The sequence below is a fragment of the Myotis daubentonii genome, chromosome 15, assembly GCF_963259705.1.
Source record: "Myotis daubentonii chromosome 15, mMyoDau2.1, whole genome shotgun sequence".
Classification (NCBI taxonomy): Eukaryota; Metazoa; Chordata; class Mammalia; order Chiroptera; family Vespertilionidae; genus Myotis; species Myotis daubentonii.
In genome coordinates this window covers 7,841,455-7,866,574 of record NC_081854.1, presented here as the reverse complement: position 1 = coordinate 7,866,574, position 25,120 = coordinate 7,841,455, and the positions used below count along the sequence as shown (strand labels likewise).

At 50.3% G+C, this 25,120-nt stretch overlaps 2 protein-coding genes across 5 annotated transcripts in view; one reads left to right on the top strand and one right to left on the bottom strand.

The window, feature by feature from the left end:
• LOC132216194 (sialic acid-binding Ig-like lectin 5) overlaps positions 1–25,120 on the top strand; it is a 46,532-nt gene that overhangs the window by 20,799 nt on the left and 613 nt on the right. The window contains exons 2-8 of one of the 3 annotated variants that reach the window (XM_059665338.1): positions 21,227–21,640; positions 21,866–22,135; positions 22,398–22,445; positions 22,703–22,957; positions 23,043–23,327; positions 23,514–23,613; positions 24,644–24,725. In XM_059665338.1, coding sequence (XP_059521321.1) covers positions 21,227–21,640; positions 21,866–22,135; positions 22,398–22,445; positions 22,703–22,957; positions 23,043–23,327; positions 23,514–23,613; positions 24,644–24,725 — 1,454 coding nt within the window. The remainder of the gene's footprint in view (positions 1–21,226; positions 21,641–21,865; positions 22,136–22,397; positions 22,446–22,702; positions 22,958–23,042; positions 23,328–23,513; positions 23,614–24,643; positions 24,726–25,120) is intronic. The other 2 variants (XM_059665340.1, XM_059665339.1) reach the window with 2 other exon arrangements.
• Positions 942–6,226, bottom strand: LOC132216192 (sialic acid-binding Ig-like lectin 5). Of its 2 annotated transcripts, XM_059665336.1 has the most exons (9): positions 6,087–6,226; positions 5,633–6,007; positions 4,829–5,107; positions 4,475–4,582; positions 3,822–4,076; positions 3,452–3,736; positions 3,142–3,241; positions 2,070–2,136; positions 942–1,515 (listed from the first exon to the last, which is right to left on the bottom strand). In XM_059665336.1, the coding sequence occupies exons 1-9, from the start codon at positions 6,121–6,123 to the stop codon at positions 1,333–1,335; spliced, it is 1,689 nt and encodes a 562-aa protein (XP_059521319.1). In that variant the 5' UTR covers positions 6,124–6,226; the 3' UTR covers positions 942–1,332. The 2 variants fall into 2 exon arrangements, with proteins under 2 accessions (XP_059521319.1, XP_059521320.1); XM_059665337.1 differs by lacking the exon at positions 4,475–4,582 and having other exon boundaries at positions 6,087–6,223.

The following is a 25,120-nucleotide window of genomic DNA, read 5'->3' as shown; positions in this document are numbered from 1 at the left end:
TTAGCCGTCTGACCTTGTAGGCTAGGGACTGATACTCGCATACCCTCATGCCAGGTGTGTTAGTTGTCTGAATAGAACTGTGTTGTACTGAAGGTTACAGGCTTCCTGCGAGATATCTACTAAGCATACATGGGGCTCTTTGAAAACTTGCAAAGGTCTGGAAACTCCATATTTGGGAGACAAAGGGACTAGGGGGGATATAAAGATAGAAGTTCCTCTATGTTGCTTTGCTCAGACTTCGGAAGCAGTCTGGGCCTGCTAGCATAATTAAAGACTTTAAATTAATTGGCTCACTAAGGCGTCTTCCGTTAGGCTCGCTGATTTATAATATAACACTGTCTTCTCTGCTTAGGGAGCAAAAGTGTCCTTTTCTTCCTTTCCCCCTTTCCCTTCCCTTCCTGCATGCTCTCTTTAGGAAGTTTTTAACCACTTTCTCTCAAGTGTCTTTGGCTGGAGAATATGATGGCTTGTTAGTTACAAGCTGGCTGCAAATTGCCCACACTGTCTGGCCTCCTTTAACTTTCCCGTCTGTTTCCCTATTCATCCTGCCCTGGAACCCTGTACCATGTTTGGTGATGCAGTACCTGGTCAGCTTTGGGTATGGTCCCCAAACTGTTGGCAATGTCCCCGGGGGGCCCTTAAATGGGACAAGGGAGGGCCTGGCGGTCAGGAGGTGCTGGGAGAATGAACAGGTAAAAGTGAGGCCAGATGACCCCAGAGAAGTGGTAAGAAACTATTTCATGAACCAAATTCCAAGTCAGGAGGGTGGCCTATCCTTGGGGAGGCTTTGAAGCGTTCCAGGATGGAAAATGACACAAATAAGCTGTCACCCTGTCCACGGTGCCCGCTCACCCCTGGCTTCAGGAACACTTGCCAGTAGGACCTTCCTGTTCAACAAGAGACCAGCCAGTGCTGGGCGCACGTCTGTGACGGAACCTCTGTTGGTTGATGTCCATGTGCTGATTTATTTACTGCAACAACCAGCTTTGAGCACAATGCATGCCCTCTGCACAGAGGGACACTGAGCAACAGAGACATGATGGAATCACCACGTGAAGACACTGCCTTGATGGCGGTCGCCAACCTTTCGGACCTCATGGACCACCAGTTGGTGACCGCTGCCTTGGGATGTGCTGAAGCCTGCGTTTGAGACCACATCTCTGTAATCCCATCACCTGTCTTCTTTCTGCGCTGCTCATACAGTAGTTAATGTTAATTGTGCCACAAGGCCTCCTCATGCTTCAGCGATGAGTCCCTGACTTCTTCCCCCCCGAGGGGCTGCGATACTCTGGCCAGGACCGGGCTCTGAGCGAGTCCTCATGTGCTTGTCTCCTAGATCTCTGAGTACTCGTTGATGCTGCTGGTGGCCTCCGGGTCCTCAGGTTCCCGTGGCTTCATCCCATGGAAGCTGAGGTTGCCGTAGTAGACCTCCCAGTGTTCCTCTGACAGAGGGGGGTCCTCTGTGGGCAGCCCTCGGTTTGGGGGCTTGTCTAGCCCAAGTTTTCGCTTGGAGCCCTGAGTGGAGGAGAGTAGGGAGTCAGAGAAGAATAAGACAGCATGGTCCCGAGGGGAAGTTGGGCTGAAGGAACAGTTTTCCAGTCATCCTCTTATTCCACACACCTGTCTCAGAAACTCAACTATTTGCCCCTTCAGTTAAAATTCTGGAATACTACAACCGATTAGACCATATGGAGGGCCTCTCATCACATTTCATCCTCACAGACACGCAGTCAGGATGATACTCTTATCCCCATTTACAGATGGGGAAACCGAGGTGAGGAGAGGTGAAGTAACATGCCCACAATGGGTAGAAAGTAACAGTTTGGGGGAGATGGTTCTGGCAGCCTGGGCCTATCAGAGCGGTGAGGTGGGCTCAGTGATCAGCAGGCCTGAGGCAGGAGGCTGACCTTGGGCTTTGGGAGACCAAGGCGGGGAGTCGACTCCCAGCTGCCTGTCCAGCTGACCACAGAGGAGCGGGTGTGGGGAGCTGCTCAGGAGCTCAGTGTGGCCTCCTTGAATGGACATGCCCAGGCCCCCTAACCCGCATGAGGAGACACCCCGTCACTCACCCAGGTGACTGTGCCCATGACAGGCTCTTCATCATTCGTGACCTTTGGTCTCCTGGTTGCTTGCCTCCTGTGGGGACAACAAAGGCATCCAGGCCCTGAGGCCAGACTCGGACCCTCCTGACGTGCAGGTGAGGACCCCGTTCCCTGGATGCCCAGGGGTTTGGCCAGGACTGAATGTGCATCACCAAGGCCCCTCTCACACGCAGAGACTGTGCACGAGCCATCACCGGAGTAATTCATGGCAGCCAAAAAGCCCAAGCAACCCAATGTCCAATGAATGAACAGACAAATAAAATGTGCCCCATTCAAACCATGGAATACATTTGTAAATAAAAAGCAATGCAGCGCTGACACATGAACCTTGAAAATCTCAGGCTACATGAAAGAAGTCAGTCATAAAAAACATGTATTTTATAATTGCATTTCTATGAAATGTCAGAATGGGCAAATCCGGAGAAACAAGAAATAGTGGTTGCGTGGGGCTGGGGAAGGATGGAGGTGGATGACAATGAATGGATATGGAGTTTGTATTTTTATTTTATTTTGTTAATCCTCACCTGAGGATATTTTTCCCATTGATTTTTAGAGAAAACAGAAGTGAGGGAGGGATGGGAGGGGGTGGAAAAGAGAAATAGAAAGAAACATTGATGTGAGAGAGACACATGAATTGGTTGCCTCCTGCACGTTCCCCGACCACGGCCAGGGACCCAACCTGCAACCCAGGTTCTGCCCTTGATCAGAAATCAACCCGGGATCCTTCGGTCACAGTTTGACACTTACCCACTGAGCAACGCCTGCCGGGGCTAGCGTTTCTATGTTTTCATTTGGGGCGAATGAAAAAAAATTCTTAAATTGATTGTGGTGTTGGGTGTACAGCTCTGTGACGGAACTAGGGTCACTGAACTGTGCACTTTAAATACATGGAAATGTCACCATGAAAAAGCGGCCGCTCCCTCTCCCCACAGAAATGTCCCCTCTGGATGTACTAAGGTCTGTTTTTGTGAAATTCAGTGACATCTCAGGGCGCTCCCTACTACACAGCTCCCTGCACCTCCCTGCCCCAGAGGCTCACCTGCAAAAGGAGAGGAGACACAAGCACAGGGACAGCAGGGCCAGGGCTCCAGCAACTACGAGAGCCGCAGGAGCCACTCCCGCCTGGAGAACCGCCTTCCCTGCAGAGGAGTGGGGCGTGAGACACCCACTCGCGGGACTCAGTCTCTCCTCTTCCCCCTCCTCCCAGAACCCGCTGTCGGTTCAGTTCAGGCAGGAGATGCAGGCCCTGTCCTAGCAATCCCCCCTGTCCAGGCCACAGCCCCCTCCCCCAACCCCACCCTCTCTGACCCACTCCTTTCTCTGTGGCCTCTGCCCCCAGCAGGCCTGACCTGGCAGCAGCAGGACAGAGGCGCTCTGGGCCCCGTGCACATTCCAGGCCTCGCAGCTGAGTCTGAGTCCCTCACTGAGCCCCTGGCTGATGCTCAGGGAGCTGTTGGTCCAGGGCCCCTCTGAGCTGGAGGTGACCACGTGGGACGCGTTGCCATGGTTCCCCTCCAGCAGCCCCGCCCCCAGCCGCCAGCGCAGGGAGGGGGCCGGCTGGGCCCTGGAGGAGCAGCTGCAGTGCAGACCCTGGTCCTCCCAGGAGCAGGAGGGTCCCAGCAGCTGCGGGGGGTCTGTGGGGAGCGAGGAGAGGGGTCAGCGGTGCCTCTAATCTCCCCAGAACCCAGCTGTCCTGCCCCCCGGGGTCTCCCCACTCACAGGCCACGGAGAGGCTGAGAGAGACGCTGTGGGAGCCCAGCGGGTGCCGAGCTTGGCAGGTGAACTCTCCTTCCTGTGCAGGCCCCACGCGAGGCAGCTCCAGGATCGCGGTGCTGGAGAGGGGGGTGGCGTTCAGGCCTGGGGACCCCCGGAACCAGCTCAGCTCGGCAGGGGGGTTGCTGTCAGCCTCACAGAGCAGCCTCAGGGCCTCTCCCTCCAGGATGGAAAGGGAAGTGGCCTGCACAATCTCGAGGTCTTTGGGAGAGAAATGAAGACAAGGGGAGGCAGAGGAAGAGGAGGAGGGGGAGGGGGAGGGGGAACTCAGGTACAGGCACCGCCAACGAGGAAGTGTGATAATTTTAGTCCTTGCCCTTCCCCAGTCTGATCCCATTCACACTCAGACTCCCCCCTCTGCTCCACTATGGTCCGGAGGGGCAGGTCCCAGCCCAGAGAGGCGCGGTTCTTTCCTATCTGTGACATTTCTTTTAAAAGATATGTTTTTATTGATTTTTAGAGAGAGAGAGAGAGATGAAGGGAGAGGATAGAGAGATGGAAAGATGGATGAGAAACATTATCAATAGGCTGCCTCCTGCAAGCCTCCGACTGGGGATAGAGCCCGCCACCCAGGCATGTGCCCTGCCTCAGATTCTAACCTGTGACCTCTTGGTTCCTGGGTCGAAGCTCAACTTCTGAGCCACACTGGCCAGGCCTCGCAGTGGTGTTTCTGAAGGTGATGCCTATGGTGAGGTTCTGTGGGGCATCTGGGATAGAAAAATATGGCCCCAGTTCAGAGGGGAGGAGTGGGATGGAGGACACCCCTAACTCCAAGGAGGGAACTGGGAAGGGGGGAGAGCTGTCCTTCTGGCCCCCCCACCCACAGGCAGATCCATTCATGAGTGTTCTCAGGTTAGCTCAGCCTCCTGCACACACACACACACACACACACACACACACACACACGCCAGTGCCCATATCCACACAGACCAAGCCCCCCCTCCAACACTCACAGGACACATTGAGCCGGATGGTTCTCTGTGAGGTCAACCGAGGCCATTCCCGTTTCACCTGACAGGTGAGGCTGGTGCCATGGTCCCGGGGCCTCGGGGTGAAGGTGAGCACCGAGGAGCTGCGGTTCTGGGGGTCCAGCGAGTCCACAGCAGCTCCCTCCCAGGAGAAGGTGAGAGGTCGTCCCCCTTCACAGGCCCCTGGCAGGCTGCAGGCCAGCTGTGTGGGGCGGCCGGACTCCAGGGACTCCCTTATCCGGATGTGGGGTTTCTCTGTCAGGGCTGCAGGAGAAAGGCAGGTGCCTGAGCTCCAGGGAGTGGGTCCCTGAGAGAGGCCCTGCCTTAGGCTGAGCTCACCCAGGCCCTTGTCTCTTCTGACCACCCAGGGCCCAAGGCCTGGATCAGGGAGTGCCCAGTGTCCTGTTCCTGTGCAGGCCCCACAGGAGGCAGCTCTAGGATCGTGGTGCTGGAGAGGGGGGTGGCATTCAGGCCTGGGGTCCCCTGGAACCAGCTCAGTTCGGCAGGGGGGTTGCTGTCAGCCTCACAGAGCAGCCTCAGGGCCTCTCCCTCCAGGATGGAAAGGGAAGTGGCCTGCACAATCTTGAGGTCTTTGGGTAGAGAAATGAAGACAGGAGAGGGAGAGGAGGAGGGGGAGGGGTAACTCAGGTACAGGCACCCACCAACAGGATGTAAGCGAGGAAGCGTGATAATTTTAGTCCTTGCCCTTCCCAAGTCTGATCCCATTCAAACTCAGATTCCCTCCAAGAGTTCCCCATCTCAGAGTTCTCTCCGGGGCCCCTGCCTTACCTGTCACCTGCAAATTCAGCATCTTGTCTTGGTAATTATATTTCACACTTCCTCTCTCCATTCGGAAGATGTATATTCCTGTGTCACTCCTCCTGGCATCTCTGATGTGCAGGGAACAGTTGTTCCTGGCGTCTGGGAGGAGGAATCGGCCTTGGGTCTCCCTCTTTGTTGGTTTATTTGGGTCATTTGAGGCCACAGGTGGACTGTACCATATGCTGTCCTCTTTCCAGTACCAGTAGGTGTAGAGTTCACTAGAGGAAGACCATGAATTCCAGGGGTAGGAGAAGGAGCAGGGCACGTGGACGCACAGACCCTCCTGCACCATCACGGATTCCTGCACTCGGAGTTCAAAGCCTGGCTGCTCCTCCAGAGATTCTGGGAGGGGGACACAGAGGCTCAGAGGCAGCCCCATCCCTCTCCCACTTCCTCACCCCCCCTCCCTGGGCCCACTCACCCCCCCACAGCAGGAGCAGCAGCAACAGGGGCACCATGTCTGCCTCTCTCAGCACAGAGCAGGTCCAGGTCCCTGTGTCAGGGAGGGAAGTGCCAGCTCTGGGTGGAGCTGAGGACGCCCCAACAGGAAGCCCAGGGGGAGAGACTGTGGATAGTCCTGGAAGGGGAACTTGACCTCGACAGTAGTTGGGAGGCGTAGTGGCTGAGGAATCTTCCTATCTCCTCTCCCCCCTCCTGACCCTGCACTAAATATACTGAGGCCCCAGAGGTTCAGAGGCCTGTCCAGATGTGAATCTGAAAGTGACCCCCTTACAGATGAGGTGTAAGTCGAGAGGGTGGTCCCCCAGTGGTCATCACTGGTCCTGGTGACTCAGAGGGACCCACCCTCCGGCTGTAACAATTGTGTAAAAGGGTAATTTTAAAATTTCTTCACATCATTCAAATGCTGAAAATAAGGAATTAAGACTCAACTTATGGAGGGTGGAACGCAGGGGGAAAGCTGACGCCTTTCGGGGCACATGGGAAGCACATATGTGGGTCTCCCAGGGTCTGAGGGACAGCGACAGCGCACAGGCCCCGTCAGAACGGGATGTGTGAAGGCAGATCGCACCCCTTCAGGGGGAGCCTCAGAGGTTGGATCTCCTCACGACAGCAAATTTGCCACCTTACAGCTCAGGAAGCTCCACCTTCAGGGCCCCTCACCTGCTCCGTCCCTTTTCAAAGCCCAGCAGGGGCTCGAGTGATGTGTGGACATAACCTGCAATCCTACTGCTCTTTTATGAAAGAAACTTGATCAATGTTTTCCCAAATGTGACAATGATGTGAAACACTTCAGACATTCCCAGTGACAAGTTGTGCAATTGAAATAAGTTCCTTAAACTGTACAGAAGAAAAAGAAATTTCTCTCAACCATGCTGAGAACACACAGAATTCTCTTTCTATTCTCTATACTATATACATATACTATTATAACAATTAATAATGTTTCTTAGTATGATATTAACACATATTAGTATATGACAGGATTATTGTCCTATAAAGAGTCCATCAAAGAGTATCGGTCAAAAAAAATGTGGGGCCGAAACCGGTTTGGCTCAGTGGATAGAGCGTCGGCCTGCGGACTGAAAGGTCCCAGGTTCGATTCCGGTCAAGGGCATGTACCTGGGTTGCGGGCACATCCCCCAGTAGGGGGTGTGCAGGAGGCAGCTGATCGATGTTTCTCTCTCATCGATGTTTCTAGCTCTCTATCTCTCTCCCTTCCTCTCTGTAAAAAATCAATAAAATATATTTAAAAAAAATGTGGGGAGTGTGTTATGCAGGTGTTGTAGAAAGGTATGCCATACTGCTAATAAAAAAGGTCTGTAATTTTTCGGAATTGTCTTATTTTTGGTTTTCAGAATTGTAGCTTTTGTGACATGATGTGTGTTCTCATGTCAGAAAAATTCATGTGCTCCACATTGTGTATTAGTTTTGCAGCAGTGATCTCAACATTTGTACAACTATCACGCTCCACAAAACCAGGTCTTCCCCTGCCTCGGGTGCAAACAAGAGGTAACCAGCCCTGACTGGTTTGGCTCAGTGGATAGAGAGCATCAGCCTGCAGACTCAAGGATCCCGGGTTCGATTCTGGTCAAGGGCATGTACCTTGGTTGCGGGCACATCCCCAGTGGGGGGTGTGCAGGAGGCAGCTGATCGATGTTTCTCTCTCATCGATGTTTTAGCTCTCTATCCCTCTCCCTTCCTCTCTGCAAAAAACCAATAAAATATATTTTTTTAAAAAAGAAGAGGCAACCAGCTCCACCCACCATGTATTACAATGACCACCCACCGAGACTCCTCACGTATTACAATGAAGATTGTCCAGTGCAAACAGAGGACTAAAGAAAGCAGGATTTCCATAGTTGTGCCCCACAATTCCTATCACTGAACCATGTAGCAAATTTCAAGCTGGGATATAAAAAGACAAGAAATAATAAGTGTTGGGAAGAATGTTCAGAAAGGGGAACCCCCTTGCACTGTGGGAATGTAAATTGGGGCAGCCACTACTTACTAGTAAATCAGTATGGCAGTTCCTCAAAATTTATAAATAGAGCTGCCACAGGACCCAGCAACACCCCTTCTGGGTAATTATTTGGGAGAAATGAAAAGACAAACTTGAAGAGACGTATGTACACCCATGTTCACTTTGGCATCTTCTGCAATAGCCAAGATGCAGAAGCATCCTCAGTGCCCATCCATAAATGAGTGGGTGAAGAAATGGTACATGTACAATGGAATATTATTCTGTCATAAAAAGGAAAACCTGCCATTTGCAACAACGTGGATGACCATGAAGGCATTATAAGTGAAGTAAATCAGACAAAGATAAACACCATATGATCTCACTTATGTGTGGAAAGTTTGAAAAAATCAAACTCATACATACAGAGAATACTCTGGTGGCTGCCAGAGGCAGAGGGGGTTGGGGTAGGAAAAGGCCAACATTTTCAGTTATAAAATAGTTAATTCATGAGAACATAATATACAGCATGGTGACTGTAGCTAATAATAGTATGTGTTGACATTATGAACTATAGTAATATAGTTAATAATACTGTGTTGAATATCTGAAAATTGCTAAGAGGAAAATTGTTACAAGTTCTCATCATAAGGAAAAAAAAGTGTGTAACACTATGTGGTGGTGGATATTAGCTTGTGGTGGGCCCTTCACAATTTGGAACTAGCAAAAAGTTATAGGTCAATTATATCTCAATTATCCTATATAATAAAAGCCCAGCGACCAAACAGTTGAATGACTAGAATGACTGTGGCTCCTCGCCCTGACTGACCCAGCCCCCCAGCGGTCCCACAAACTCTGATGTGGGGTTGGGGCCAGTTGGAAAATGGCCTGCAGCCCCTCACCCTGGCTGGCCCCTCCACCAGTCGACCCCCATTGGGGTGGGCGGGCTAGACCCCACCAGTGCACAGATTCATGCACTGGACCTCTAGTATACCTATAGACTCAGGCTGGGTACTTTGATTAGAGTTAGGACATCCAAACTGTGTTCCCTTTCTGCTCCATTCCTTACATTAAATTCCCGCTGCTGAAATACATAGTGGGGCTTCTGTTGTTTCTCACTGGCCCTTGACTGATTAAATCTCAACAAGTAAAACAATGAGGACTGGGTGATTTCAAATGCGTTCATGATAAAACTCACAGCCCACTACACAGAATTTCTCTAACGAGATAGAGGGTGTCTCCAGCAAATACCACACCTAATGCAGCAGCATTGGGTCCTAGAAAGGCAATAAGAATATAGCCTTGAAAATTGAAAACAAAGTTTTTTTTTTTTCATAAATGATTTAATATATAGAAATATCCCCAAGTATATATGGATATATTTGGGGAGTTAATAAGCGAGTTAGTGGGGTTTCTAGAGACAAAATCAAATTAGAAAAACATCAAATGCATGCCTACGTCACAGCAATAAGCAAAAATTAGGATGTTGTAAAAGATGCCATTGACAATAGCATCGATAATTATTAGATACCTGGAATATATCCAATATATTCAGGCATGGACTCTGTCATCAACGTGTTTAAGAAAATAGATGGTAAAATAGGGACTGTCACTGTTAACATGGAACACATAAAAAATAACCAGGCAGAAAGGAATGACTAACCCTCCTGCCGTGAACAACTATCAAACCAGATTCAACATGGTTGACAATTGGCTCCACCTTGTTCCAGGTGCAGCTCTTCCTCCCAATCACCCACCATGATGACCAACACCAACACCAAGCCCCCCACCAGCCACCGGGCTGTGTGCCCACCGAGGCAACAGCTTCCCCCACGACTTCCTGTGAGTTTCCCCTTCGGACTCCCACGGTGGGGGCTGGACATCTTGGCTTCTCACGTTTTCACAAATAAATGCTGGCTTCAGCACATCCGAAGGCACTGTCATCAAGTGACTCATGCGTTTCTGTTCCTCAATTTCCCATTGTGTACAGCAGGGACCATGCAGCCTACTCAGAGCTGGTCGTGAGCGTTGAAGAAGTTAACACACGCAAATGAACCAACAGAGGTCACGTGGCGAGTGCTCAGGGCTGGCTGCTCTCCCTTTTTATTTTTATTTTTAAACAGGAAGGTCCTGCTGGCAAGTTCTCCTCAAGCCGGAGGTGACCGGGCCCAGTGGAGAGGGGGACGCTTGCTGGTGTCATTTTCCATCCCAGACTCTTCAAAGCCTCCCGACCTGGCGTTCGGCTCATGATAAGGCATCTTGTCGTCTCTCCGCGGTCATCTCGCCTCACTTTACCTGCTCATTCTCCCAGCACCTCCTGCCCATCAGCCCTTCTCTGTCCCACTGAAGGGCCCCACAGGAATCTTCCCAACAGCCCGTGCGCCGTAACCAGAGCTGACCAGGTATTTCATCACAAAAAAGGACTTATTCGGGGAAGAAGAAAAGTTTGCCACGCCCTCCACACAATTACTGCGAGCCACCTGCATGCACACCGCTGGGAAGAAGCAGGAAGGAAGCCCATTTTACCGAGGGGAAGCGGAAGTTAAGGGGCGGGGCTGAAAGGACCATAGAGCTCTGCTGTAACCATAGAGTGTTTCCTGTAGGGCTCTCAGCGCTGCAGGGGGTGCGAGAGCGCCTCCCACAGGCCCTCCCGATTCCTGTCTCGGTGGCCCTTTAGGACAAACCAGAGGGGTGACCCGGACTCTCTCCTACACACACCCCTTCCCGACTCCCTGGCTTTAGACAATACATCACAGGCACCTTCCCCTGGCATTGATCTACTCACTCACTCTTTCCTCGTGGCTTTTGTTCCTTCAATCTTCCATGAAAGTCTTTGCAATATCAGATCACTCTCCTGGAGAGCATGCGTCCTTGCTTGCATCTGGCAAACACCATTCTGTCCTCCAAACGTGAGTTCTTGGAGGGACGTGGGTTGAGAGGGTGGACTGAAGAAAGAGCTGATACATACAACACAGCCAAAAATTCAGTGCTACAGCATGGGCACCTAAGAATAAGCTCTTTATCATAAGTGGGTGACGCTAAACTATGGATCGCTCCCATGTCAAAGGCATTCATCTGAATGAAGAGCCAGGCTGTTCCGCCCATGAAGTTCCCTTTTAGAAATTTGTGGGTGACCTACATAACTGAGTGCTTGCACTAGTCTGCTTTTCCTTCTTTGAATTTTAATTCCTGCTCTTCAGTTTTAAATTCACCAAGAGAGAACCTGCAAAATCCTGGGCACCCCACTCTCCTCCCCAATAGAGGCTGAACACTAGGTCCTCTCTGTTTCTCTACCTGTGACCTTGCTGAGTGGGCCTGGGTGTGTTGTGTGTCCTCCAGGACTTGTAAGTACAGTTGTCCTGCTTCTTCACGGGAGACATGTCCCAAGACCCGAGTGGATGTTTTAAACCACAGATAGTACCAAACCTTATATACAGTACTAGAGACCTGGTGCACGAATTCGTGCATGGGTGGGGTCCCACCGGCCTGCCCCAATTGGGGCCAATCTGGCTGGCCCGGCGGGATAGAGGGGCCGTGGGTGTTGGCCGGCCGGCCCCACCACCTGGTCAAACTCCTGGTTGAGGGGAAATGTTGCATATTAGCCTTTTATTATATAGGACGATCATTTCCCCTACACACACACAATAAATTTTGATGTATAAATTAGAGATGAGCAATAATAATGAATAATATAATAGAAGAATTATAACATACGTACTGTACTGATGATTATGTGAATGTGGTCTCTCCTTCTCTCAAAATATTTCCTGATTCTGTACTCACCTCCTGCCTGCGCTGATATGAGATGACACCGAGTGCCCCCATGATGGACTGAAGGGAGGTGAATGACTTAGGCATTGTGACGTGGCCTTAAGCTACTATAAGGGTGACTTTAACACAAGCACCATGGCACCAGGACAGTTGATTTGATAACCTAGACGGCTTCTAAGTGACTAATAAGTGGGTAGTGTATACAGCGTGGAGACACTGGGCAAAGTAGGCATGGTTCACCTCTGAGCAGGACAGACTGGCACAGTGTGAGATTCGTCATACTATTCAGAACACTGAGAAATTTAAAACTTATGAATTGTTTATTTCTGAAATGTTTCATTTTCAGACCTGACCATGGGTAACAGAAATTGTGGAAATCAAATCACAACTGCAGAAAAGGGCTGTGGGAGCCACTATGGGGAACTTGTTTTTTCCAACTTCCTGTGTGGTTGTTGATGACACGTGTCCTATAATCACAGCAAGAACCACAAGGGCTGGTCCAGCCACAACACTGGCTCTGGTGGCCACAAGCAGTATAGACCCAGGTTACTGCCCCAGTGAACAAAACAAACACCAAACCCAGATAAGTTATTTCCTAAATGTTAGAAAGTGACCCTGAGGAAAGAAGTGGACATTCACAGTGTGGGACTAGAAGGGCACTGGTCGCCCCCCATCCACTACACAAACCCCGTTCTCAGTGTGGTAGAAGTTTAATTGTGACTCTTCTTTTGGTAGTAACAGGTTACATCATTCTATTCCAGACTTTTGCTGGAAATAGCAAAATCCTTGGGAGGGGATGTGAATATAAAAAATAAAATACCTTATTATAAATGTATAAAATAAGGGAAAATAAAATGAAATGGAACGTTATTAGGTTAGAATTTTAGAAAAAGCTTGAATCCAGAAATTAGGCAGAATATCTATTCCTCCCCCCGCCCCCCCAAAAAATCCAAAATTCCCACTGGCATTTGCCCAGACTAATCATGAGACCTTTGGGTCTGTGGCCTTTGTGGCCTGGAAATGAAAGCCAAAGCTGGCTTTGCCCAAGGTGGGGAGTTTCAAAGGAGACCACTCCCACAGTGAGGTTGTATGAGGATCAGTGTAAGTCAAAGAAAACCAAAGACAAGGAGGAAATCTGAACAGCAGAGGAAAAGACTGATTACATTAAAAAGAAGAGCAGTATAATTTAATGATCAGTAGTGAGGATGGAAAGCAGAAGAAAACAAATACTATCTTTAAATATCACTTTATAAATTTTGTGCAGTAGAGATAATTCAAAAATAAGAAAGTAATAGAGATATTTTGGAACAAGTAACTGGGGCAGTCTGGTGATAGCCAGAGGGAAAGGGGAATGGGGGCTAGGTGGAGGTGGGCAAATAAGGGGGAAATGGCGATTGAAAGAGACTTTGTTTGGGGTGATGGTCACGCGATGCAGTGTGCAGATGACGTTTTGTTGAATTACACACTTGAAACCTGTATGGTTTTACAAACTAATGTCACCCCAATAAATTCAGTAAAAATGTGTTAAATAACAAAAATTCAACTGAGTAAATTTGAAGATCTGATTGGCTTTTCAAAAAGGAAAAAAACAACAAGACAACAACCAACATTTCCTCTAGGAAAAAAGTTTTTAAATTCCTGACCATAATAACAGCTATGCCCAAAGTGGTTGTATGGGGGAAATGGATTTCACATTTCCTAATATTTACATATTCCCTGTGAGCTGTTCTGGAAAATTAATAAACCCAAAGGGGAGGAGATCTTGGAAACCTCTGACTTATAGCCTGTTGGTCAGAAGCACAGGTGATAACCTGGACTTGAGATTAGCACCTGACATGGGATTAAGGAGGAGAGCAGGTTAAGAATTTAGCCGTAAACATGTGGCATCTGATGCTACATTCGGGTAGGTAGTGTCAAAATTGAGTAGTTGAATTGCTTGATGGTGTGGGAGAAATTCCTCATGCCACCCGCAATGGAATTGGTCTCAGAATACCAAAATAGATATTTTACATTCATTTTCTTTTTTCTTTTTTTAAATTATTTTTAAAAATATATTTTATTGATTTTTTTTACAGAGCAGAAGGGAGAGGGATAGAGAGTTAGAAACATTGATGAGAGAGAAACATCCATCAGCTGCCTCCTGCACACTCCCTACTGGGGATGTGCCCGCAACCAAGGTACATGCCCTTGACTGGAATTGAACCTGGGACCCTTGAGTCCGTAGGCCAACTCTCTATCCACTGAGCCAAACCAGTTAGGGCTACATTCATTTTCTTGTGGTAAGTCCTCAAAGTTCAGTGTGTGTTTTACCTTTATGACTCATCATCTAGCCCCTTACAGCCACCCTTCAAGGGGTCACCTGCCCCAAGTGGCCATTGGCTCCCATGCAGTGTGGCTTTGATCCAGGATGGAAGTGTAGGAGCGGAATTGCTGGGTATGGTGTGACTGTCCTCAGTGTAGTAGGAGATGCTAGTTTTCTCTGAAGCACTGGTACCAACTTACATTTCAACAACCGTCGGCCCACACTGTCAGTGGCACTGGGTGCTTTCAGACACTATATTGTTCGTCCACTTGGAGCCAGTGTAATACCATCTTATTGTGGTTTTAACGAGCGCTTTCCTGTTGTTAATGACATGGAGCTGCTTTTCATTTGTTTACCAGCTGGTTGTTTTCTCTTTTATGAGGTGCAGCTCAACTGAGCCCATTTTTCTGTATTTCGTTTTCTCGTGTATCTGTAGAAATTCTTATTGTATTCTGGAGACCGACACTCTGATGCTTGCATGTGTTGTGAAATTCTTCTCTCACCTGATGGCTGATGATTTAGCACTACCTATGTCGCCTTTTATGAAGACTCCTGAATTGTAACATAGTCCTGATTGTCCATGTTTCTCTTTCTAAATAGTGCTGTTTTATGTCTTGTTCAGGGAGCCTTGCCTACCTTAAGTTCTTGGAGATATACCACAATATTACCTTCTAAGAGTTCCACTGACTTGTCTTTGGTAAAATCATAGCTCTTCTTCATCTGCCCTGGGTTTCAGTGCATCGTTGGAGCCAAAGGTGCAATCTCATCCCACTGCATTCGGATCCCTTGGTGCCCACACACATTATTGAAAAGTTTATCTTCTCGTCACTTCTGTGCATCAGCCCCTCGATCGTGCATGGCGTTTCCTGTGGGTTAGGTCTATGGTATTGCTAGGTGCTCTGTTATGTTCCGTGGTCTAGTGGTCTAACCCAGTATTAATACAGCACCGTCTTCTTTTCTATAACATTTTAATGTCTTGATGTCTTATGGAGCCAGTCATCATACATTGTTCTTCATGATTGCCTTGGCTGAATTTGAAAAAATTTACTTCAATATAAATTTACAATAGCGGTACCAAGTTCCACAATAGTCACCTGGGAGATTGGTGACATGTTGCTTTAACTCTGCAGATTAATTTGGGTAGGCTAGACTTTTATATAATACTAGAGGCCCAGTGCATGAATTTGTGCATGGTGGGGTCCATCGGGGCCGGGCGGGCAGCGGGGAGGGGATGCAGGAGGTTGGTCACCAGCCCTATCCCCAATCAGGGTGGGGGGACGATTGGGGGCAGGGCTGTCCAGGGGCAGAGGCTATGAGAGGTTGGGGGGCCAATCAGGGACCCCAACGGGCCGGTTTGCCACTTCAGTGTGCCTCATAGCGACCGATCGTTCCAATGTTCTGATCATTCCACTGTTCTGGTTCCTTGGCTTTTATATATATAGACTAGTAGCCCGGTGCACGAAATTCATGCACTGGGTTGGGGAGGGGGAGGGACCCCTCAGTTTAGCCTTCACCCTCTCCAATCTGAGACCCCTCAGGGAATGTCCAACTACCTGTTTGTGCCCACACTTTGAACAGATAACAGCTCCATTGTTGTTTCTTTCTTATGCTTAAAACCATTGGAATTAGTGGGTATTCAAAGTGTGTATACATTTTGGGGGGATGCCTTGTATATCTCTAGTCAGCGGTGAAAGAAACCAACAGCAGATTTGGAACCCCCAGACAGGGAACCTCGCTCACTCTCCACATGTCTCCCCACTTCACTTTCTATCTTCGTTGGCAGCAGGAGAATCAACGTTTTCTCTCATTAATTCGGAAAAGCACGTCCTATCACCCGCTGCCCAGCAGGAGTGCGCTAGGCCCCAAGCAAGCGAGGCTCAGTCAGGGCAGCCTTCGCTCATGGGTGCTTGTACCCAAAGTGCACATTCCTCCTCTACAGTCGCCCCGACTATCCCTCTGTTTCACTGAGAGGATGGAATTCCTCTCCGCCTCTGGGTTCTTGATCTTGAACGCTGACCGAAGGCACCTCAGCGAGGGCCGCCGACGCCCACCATGTGTGTCAGTCTGCACCTGCTCCTGCCTCAGCACCTGCATTAACCCCCCAGTGGTGATCTCGTAGCTGCACTGGCCTCCGTGGGAACAGGGCATCACCACTCCGCCCTCTCACTGTCATCCCACAGGCGCCCACCCTCAGCACCCGGAACACCCAGACACTCTCCAAAGGACATGAGCGCATCAGAGGGGATGTGTGCACATCCTGTGGGGGTGTTAGGCATGCTTGGTTGATGGAAGTGCGGTGGAGAGGTGGGGGGAACTTGTGAACGCCTTGGTTTGCAACTGTTGCAGGCGTGGGAGGGTGACAGTGTGGTGAGGGATGTTTGCATGCCAGGGGGGGATGTGCACACTGGAGGCCTTTGGCTTTGCAGATCCGCAAACCCCCGTGGTGCGGCCAGGAGGACATCAGTCTGGCCCGCCACGGTGGCTGTCCCTGTGATCCTGCACCTTCTGGACCAGGAGGCAGATCTTGCACAGCCACTCCTGGGCTCTGATGGCCTGCAGGCGCTACTTCAGCTCAGCCTGCAGGCTCCGCTTGGCGTACTCACAGCTGTCACCACTGCCATGTGGGGAGTACAGGCCGCCCTCCACCGGCCTGCCTCCCCTGTCCAGAGGTTCTCTGCCCTGCTCACCTGCCCAGAGTGACTGGGGCTGGGCAGAAGCCAGGCGTCCTACGCTGCCCAACCCCGGCCGATCCTCACCTGTGCGAGCTGCCGCCCCGCCAGGAAGAGTCACGGATCCGGGTCCCTGGACCGCAGACAGCCTTAAGTGCTGCCCCCCGCCTGGCAGGGTCACAGATCCGTGTCTTGGTCCTGTGGACAGCCTCAAGCACTGCCCCCCACCTGGCAGGGTCACAGATCCGTGTCTTGGTCCTGTGGACAGCCTCAAGCACTGCCCCCCGCCTGGCAGAGTCACAGATCCGGGTTCTGGGACAGCGGACAGCCTCCCGCGGTGCCCCCCACACGCCAGGTCACGGATCTGGGTCCCAGACCACAGACAGCCTTGCCTGCTGCCGCCTGCCTTCAGTATGCAAATTAGCCGCCATCTTGTTGCTTCAGGTTCGGGGTCCCCACTGGGGTGCCTGGCCAGCCTGGATGAGGGGATGATGGCTGTTTGCAGCTGGTCACACCTCCTTCAGGGTGGGGGTCCCCACTGGGGTGCCTGGCCAGTCTGGGTGAGGGGCTGAGGGCTGTTTTCAGGCTGACGGGAGACTGAAGCTCCCAACTGCTTCTTTTTTTCTTTTTTTTTTAATTCTGGGATTTATTTACCTTCTATGGCTGTCACTGGAGCTGAGAGCCGGCTTTAGCTCTGAGGCTTGGCTCCAGCTCTGAGACCTCAGTTGCTGAAAGCAGGGATCTGCGTTTGTTTGGGTTCTATAATTGAAACACTGTTGTGCTCCTACTGGCTGAAGCCCGGCTGGCTGAAAGCAGGTTTCTGGAGCCTGTTTAGCTTCTATATTTGCAACACTGTTTCTTAGAGTGCAAGCTCAGGGGCCGGCAGTGGTAGGTGGGGAACCTTGGCTTCCTCTATCACTGGAGCAAGCAAGCCTCCTGTTCACTTCAGCTGCCTGGCTGCCGGCCCCCATCTTGGTTGGCAGTTAATTTGCATATCACCCTGATTAGCCAATGGGAAGCGTGTCGGAGGTATGGTTAATTACCATGTTTGTCTATTATTAGATAGGATTGTTGTTATACCCATTAACATGCATATTGTCTATTTATTTGTATCTTTAATGTCTCCTAAACAGATTTATAATTTCTTCCAGTGAGAAAGGGTATATTATATTTTTATGTACATCTCTCTTAGCAATATACTCTTTTAGAAATTTTCAAATATACAACACAGTACTATTAACTGCATCATTATAGCTAATAGTATTGATATCCACTATTATTATTATTTTAAAAAATAGTTTTATTTATTTCAAAGAGGAAGTGAGAGGGAGAGATAGAAACATCAGTGATGAGAATCATTGATCGGCTGCCTCCTGCAAGCTCCCTACTAGGGATCGAGCCCACAACCTGGGCATGTGCCCTGACCAGGAATCGAACTATGACCTCCTAGTTCATAGGTTGATGCTTAAGTAATGAGCCACACCAGCGGGGCAGTACCCATTATTATTAACTACAGTCACCATGCTCATGATTTAATCATTTATTACTGGAAGTTTGTACCATTGACCACACTCATTCATTTTGCCCACCCCACAGGCTCTGCCTCCAGTAATGATCAATCAGTTCACTGTATCTCTGAGTTTGATTTTTTCAATGTGTCTACATATAAGTGAGACCATACTGTGCTTGTCTTTCTCTTTCTGATTTACTTCATTTAGTACAATGCCCTCGTGGTCCATTTGTTGACCCAAATGGCATGAAGTCCTTTTTATAGCACAATAACATCCCACTGTATATAGAGCACACTTTCTTTGTCCATTCATGGATTGATGGGCACTGAGGTTGCTTCCACATATTGTAGATGCTGCTGCAATGAACATAGGGATGCATGTGTCTTTTCAAGTTAGTGTTTTTATTTCCTCTAAATAAATACACAGAAGTGGTGTTGCTGGGTCATGTGGCAGCTTTATTTATAATTTTTGAGGAACTGCCATACTGATGTACATAGTGGCTGCCCAAATTTACATTCCCAGCAACAGTGCAAGAGGGTTCCCCTTTCTGAACATTCTTGCCAACACTTATTATTTCTTGTCTTTGTATATCTCAGATTGAGATTTGCTAGACCGTTCAGTGATAGGAATTGTTGGGGCACAGTCATGCTTTTCTTTAGTCCTCTGCTTGCACTAGACAGTCTTCACTGTAATATGCAAGGAGTCTGAATAGGGGGTGGGAGGAGCTGGTTCCCTCCTTTTCACCTGCACCCAAGGCAGGGGCAAACGCAGGTTTGTGCAGCCTGATATTGATACAGATGTCAAAATCATTGCTTCAAAAAAAAAAAATAGAAAATCTGCTACACATGGATTTTTCTAACATGAGAAAACATATTGCATCAAGTCACAAAGGCAAAAATGTTTAAGCCCAAAATATAAGACAAATGAAAAAAAGTACAGATTATTTTTCTTAGACGTGTGTCGTACCCATCTGGCACACTGGCATAAGGCATGTTCTCTACAAATTTTTCCTAATTTTTTAAAAATTGTTTTATTGCTTAAAGTATTACAAAGACTATTACATATGAATCCTTTTTTTCCCGCCCTTAACAATCTCCTGGCCTCCCCTACCCCCCAGTGTCTTATGTCCATTGGTTATGCTTATATGCATGCATACAAGTCCTTCAGTTGATCTCTTACCCCCCTTCCCGCCCCCCCCAACCCTCCCCGGCCTTTTTTAAATCCTCAATTGAGGATATGTTTATTTATTTTAGAGAGTGAGGAAGGGAGGGGAAAGAGAGAGAGAGAGAGAGAGAGAGAGAGAGAGAGAGAGAGAGAGTAACATCAATCGGTTGCCTCCTACATGCCCATACAGGGGATGGGACCTGCAACCTAGGTATGTGCTGTGACCAGGAATTGAATCCACAACTTTCTGGTGTAAGGGATGACGCTCCATCCAACTGATCCACCTATCCAGCCTCCACAGTTTTTAACTGATACTCTTTGAATGCCTCTTTATAGGAGATTAATTCTATCACATAATAATAAATGTTAATATTATATTAAGTATTAATTACTAGAATATTATATTTATACTAGAGGCCTGACACATGAAATTCCTGCACGGGTAGGGTCCCTAGGCCTGGCCAGTGATCAGAGTTGATTGGGGAGGTTAGGGCCTTCCTGCTGCTGGCTGGGGCCTTCCTTGATTTCATGTCACCCCTGGTGGTCAGTGCACATCATTGCAAGTGATCAAACTCCCAGTCTCCCCGTCAAACTCCTAAGGGGACACTTTGCATATTAGCCTTTTATATATATAGGTAATATACAGAATAGAGAGAGAATTCAGTGTTCCCTTCAGCACGGAAGACTGACATTTCTTTTTCTCCTGTACAATTAAAGAAACGTTTCTTTCAATCACACAATTTGTTACTGGGGATGTCTGAAGTTTCACATCACTGCCATATTTGGGAAAACATTGATCAAGTTTCTTTCTTTCATAAAAGAGCAGTAGGATTGCAGGTTATGTCCACACATCACTCGAGCACTTGATAGGCTTTGGAAAGGGAGGGAACACGTGAGGGGCCTGAAGGTGGAGATTCCTGGGCTGTAGGTGGCGAATTTGCTGCTGTGCTGAGGCCCTGCCTCTGGGTCCCTCCGAATGGGGTGAGATCTCCCTTCACACATCGCCTTCTGATGGGGCCTGTGTGCTGTCACTGTCCCAGGTCCCCCAGACCCTGGAAGATCCACACGTGTGCTTTCCAATTCCCTACAAAGCTCTCAGAGCAAAGGGCTTGAATGCTCAAGTTTTCGCTGGGGTTCCACCCCCCAACTGGAGTTGAGTCTAAATTCCTTTTTCTCTTGCCAGCACTGGAGTTGTCTAAAGAAAATGTAAAGTTATCCTTTTCCAGACCCATCAGTGGTTTCAGCTCAAGGGTGGGTCTCCCCCAGAGTCCAGCTCTGACCCCTGTGGCCCCCTGGGTGACCCCTCTCTCCACTTACACATCATCTGCAAGGTGATTACTTTCAGATTCACATCTGGACACGCCTCGCAACCTCTGGGGGCCTCAGCATGTCCACCGGCAGGGTTGAGTGGGAGGGGAGACAGGATGAGTTCTCAGACAACACCCATCATCCACCTGTCACGTCCTATGGCGGCCAAGTTCCCCTTCCAGCCTGGCCACAGTCTCTCCCCCAGGGCTTCCTGTTGGGGTGTCCTAGGCTCCACCCCCGAGCTGAGCACTTCCCTCCCTGACACAGGGACCAGGACCCCCTCTGACCTGCCAGAGGCAGACATGGTGCCCCTGCTGCTGCTGCCCCTGCTGTGGGGGGGGTGAGTGGCTGAGGGAGGGGGGCTGGGCAGGAGGGGGATCCACAGGGGCTGCCACTGAGCCTCTGTCCCCATCCCAGGGTCCCTGCAGCAGCAGCCAGGCTATGAGCTCCAAGTGCAGGAATCGGTGACAGTGTTTGAGGGTCTGTGTGTCCACGTGCCCTGCTCCTTCTCCTACCCGTGGAGTTCGTGGTCTTCCTCTACCAAAGTCTACACCTACTGGTACCGGGACGGGGACAACATAAACCATCCTGTGGCCTCGAGCAACCCAGATAAACCAGTGAAGAGAGAGACCCAAGGCCGATTCTTCCTCGCGGGCCCCAGGACCAACGACTGTTCCCTGAAAATCAGAGACGCCAGGAGGAGTGACACAGGACGCTACTTCTTCCGAGTGGAGAGAGGCTTTCCTGAATATAATACCAGAGGATACTTCCAAGGATATACGTTCCAAGGATATAATTACAAAGATAAGATGCTGGATTTGAAGGTGACAGGTACGGCAGGGGCCCAGGAAAGGACCCAGGGACACAGGACCCTGTTAGAGCAGGAACAGGACACTGGACACTCCCTGTCCAGGCCGTGGGCCCTGTGTGGTGGGAAGAGACACAGGGCCTGGGGAGCTCAGGGGCCCTGAGGCATGAATCCCACTCAGGATCACAATTTGGGACCGTAGCTCCTGAGTCCCAGGCACCTCCCCCTCTCCTCTTCCTCCCTGACAGACAAACCCCACATCCAGATTCCGGAGCCGTTGGAGTCCGGCCGCCGCACAGAGCTGGTCTGCAGCCTGCCAGGGGCCTGTGAAAGGGGACAGCGTTTCACCTTCTCCTGGGCGGGGGCCGCTGTGGACTCGCTGAACCCCCCAATCCTCCGCTCCTCGGTGCTCACCTTCACCCCGAGGCCCCGGGACCATGGCACCAGCCTCACCTGTCAGGTCCAAGTCCAACAGCCTCAGTTGACCACACAGAGGACCATCCGGCTCAACGTCTCCTGTGAGTGTTTGAGGGATGGCTGGGTCCCTAGAGGTAGTGGGACTGGTGTGTGTGTGTGTGTGTGTGTGTGTGTGTGTGTGTGTGTGTGTGTGTGTGTGTCTGTATACAGGAGCTGAGCTAACCTGATAACACTCATGCATGGATCTGCGTGTAGGTGGGGAGGGAGCCAGAAAGAGAGAACCTCTCCTTCCCGGTTCCCACCGCCCGTCCTTGGGATTGGGGTGACTTCCATCTGAAGTGGGGCCCTGTCTTTCTATCCCAGATGCCCCAGGGAACCTCACCATAGGCGTCTCCTTCAGAAATGTCACCGGTAGGAAAGAACCCCTCCTCTCTGGGCTGGGACCTGCCCCATCGGGCGCTGGTGGGGCAGAGCGGGGAGCGGGAGTTTGAATGGGATGAGAAGTGGGAAGGGCAGGGATGAAGTCATCATCTAAGTCCCTCACCTCTGGGTGCCTAACCTGTGTTACACACACACACACACACACACACACACACACCTCTCTCTCTCTCTCTCTCTCTCTCTCTCTCTCTCTCTCTCTCTCTCTCTCATAACCATTCTCCCCAAAGCCTTTAAGAATCTGCAAACCACAGCCCTTTCCATCCTGGAGGGAGAGGCCCTGAGGCTGCGCTGTGAGGCTGACAGCAACCCCCCTGCCGAGCTGAGCTGGTTCCGGGGGTCCCCAGGCCCGAACGCCACCCCCCTCTCCAGCACCGCGATCCTGGAGCTGCCTCGCGTGGAGCCTGCACAGGAAGGAGAGGTCACCTGCCAAGCTCGGCACCCGCTGGGCTCCCACAGCGTCTCTCTCAGCCTCTCCGTGGTCTGTGAGTGTGGAGACCCCGGGGGGCAGGACAGCTGGGTTCTGGGGAGATTAGAGGCACCGCTGACCCATCTCCTCGCTCCCCACAGACCCCCCGCAGCTGCTGGGACCCTCCTGCTCCTGGGAGGACCAGGGTCTGCACTGCAGCTGCTCCTCCAGGGCCCAGCCGGCCCCCTCCCTGCGCTGGCGGCTGTGGGCGGGGCTGCTGGAGGGGAACCACAAAAATGCCACCCACGCGGTCACCTCCATCTCAGAGGGGCCCTGGACCAACAGCTCCCTGATCCTCCATGAGGGGCTCAGCCTTGACCTCAGACTCAGCTGTGAGGCCCGGAATGTGCACGGGGCCCAGAGCGCCTCTGTCCTGCTGCTGCCAGGTCAGAAAGGAGTGGGTCAGAGAGAAGGTGGAGCTGGGGAGGGGAGGGGGCTGTGGCCTGGACAGGGGGGATTGCTAGGACAGGGCCTACATCTCCTGGCTAAACAGACAGTGCATTCTGGGAGGAGATGGGAAGAGGAGAGACCGAGGCCCGGGCGTGGGTGTCTCACTCCCCTCTCCTCTGCAGGGAAGGCCATGCCCCAGGCAGGAGTGGTTCCTGCGGCTCTCGGAGGTGCTGGTGCCATGGCCCTGCTGTCTCTATGCTTGTGTCTCATCTCCTTTTGCATGTGAGCCTCTGGGGCAGGGAGGTGCAAAGCTGAGTACATCTAGAGGGGACTGTTTTGGGAGGGCTGAGGGGGTAGCAGCTTTATGGAGGTAAAATTCTCATATATTTAAAGTGTACAATTCAATGGTTTTTCTCTCACTCACACAGCTGTGCACCCATCACCACAGACAATTTAAACATGTCTCATTTGCTTGCAATAATAATAATAATAATAATAATAATAATAATAATAATACAATCAAAAGACACCCACATCCCCTAACTGTTATTTTGTTTCCATCCTCTCCAGCCCTAGGCAGCCACTAACTGCTTCCTGTCCATTCTGGACATTTCATATAAATGGAATCACATTTATATGTGACTGACTTCTTTCACTATGCACGATATTTTCTTTAATTATTATAATAATTATTTTGTTTGTTAATCCTCATCCAAGAATATCTTTCCATTGATTTTTAGAGAGAGTGGAAGGGAGAAAGGAAGAGAGTAAGAGAAACATCGATGTCAGAGAGACACGTTCATAGATTCCTTGTCTACAAGCCCCGACCAGAGATGGGGATTGAACCTGCAACCCAAGTCCCTGTCCTTGGCCATGAATTGAACCTGTGAACTTCAATGTGCAGGCCGACGCTCTAACCACTGACCCAATGGCCAGGGCCATGACATTTTCAAGGTTCATGTGTCAGCACTGTATTGCTTTTTATTTACAAATAATATTCTATGGTACGGATGGGGCACATTTTATCTGTCCGTTCCTTTATTGACGGACATAGAGTTGCTTGGACTTTTTGGCGACCATGAATTACTCTGATGATGGCTCGTGCACAGTCTCTGCGTGTGAGAGGGGCCTCAGTAATGAACAGTCAGTCTTAGCCAAACCCCTGGGCATCCAGGGGGACGGGGTCCTCACCTGCATGTCAGGAGGGTCCGAGTCTGGCCTCAGGGTCTGGATGCCTCTATTGTCCATCAGGGAGTGGAGGCAGCTGCCCTTCTGTGCCTGAGCCATTCTGGCTGCTGACTTTTCCCCTTAGAGTGAAAGCCCGCAGGAGGCAAGCAGCCGGGAGACCAAAGGTCAGGAATGATGAAGAGCCTGTCATGGGCACAGTCACCTGGGTGAGTGATGGGGTGTCTTCTCATTCAGTGTGTGTGTGTCAGGGGCGGGGTGGGGGGGCGGCTGGGCATGTCCATTAAGGAGTCTACACTGAGCTCCTCTGTGGTCAGCTGGACAGACAGCGGGAAGTTGACATTCTCTTCATTTCCCGGAACCCATGGTCAGCCTCCTGCCCCAGCCACACTGACCACTGAGCCCACCTCACCATTCTGATAGGGCCAGGCCGCCAGAACCATCTCCCCAAAACGAATACTTTCTACCCGTTGTGGGCATGTTGCTTCACCCCTCCTCACCTCAGTTTCCCCATCTGTAAATGGGGATAATGAGTGTCATTCATGCTGGGTTTCTGTGAGGATGAAACGTGATTAGTAGGCCCTCAGTATAATATTACAGAATG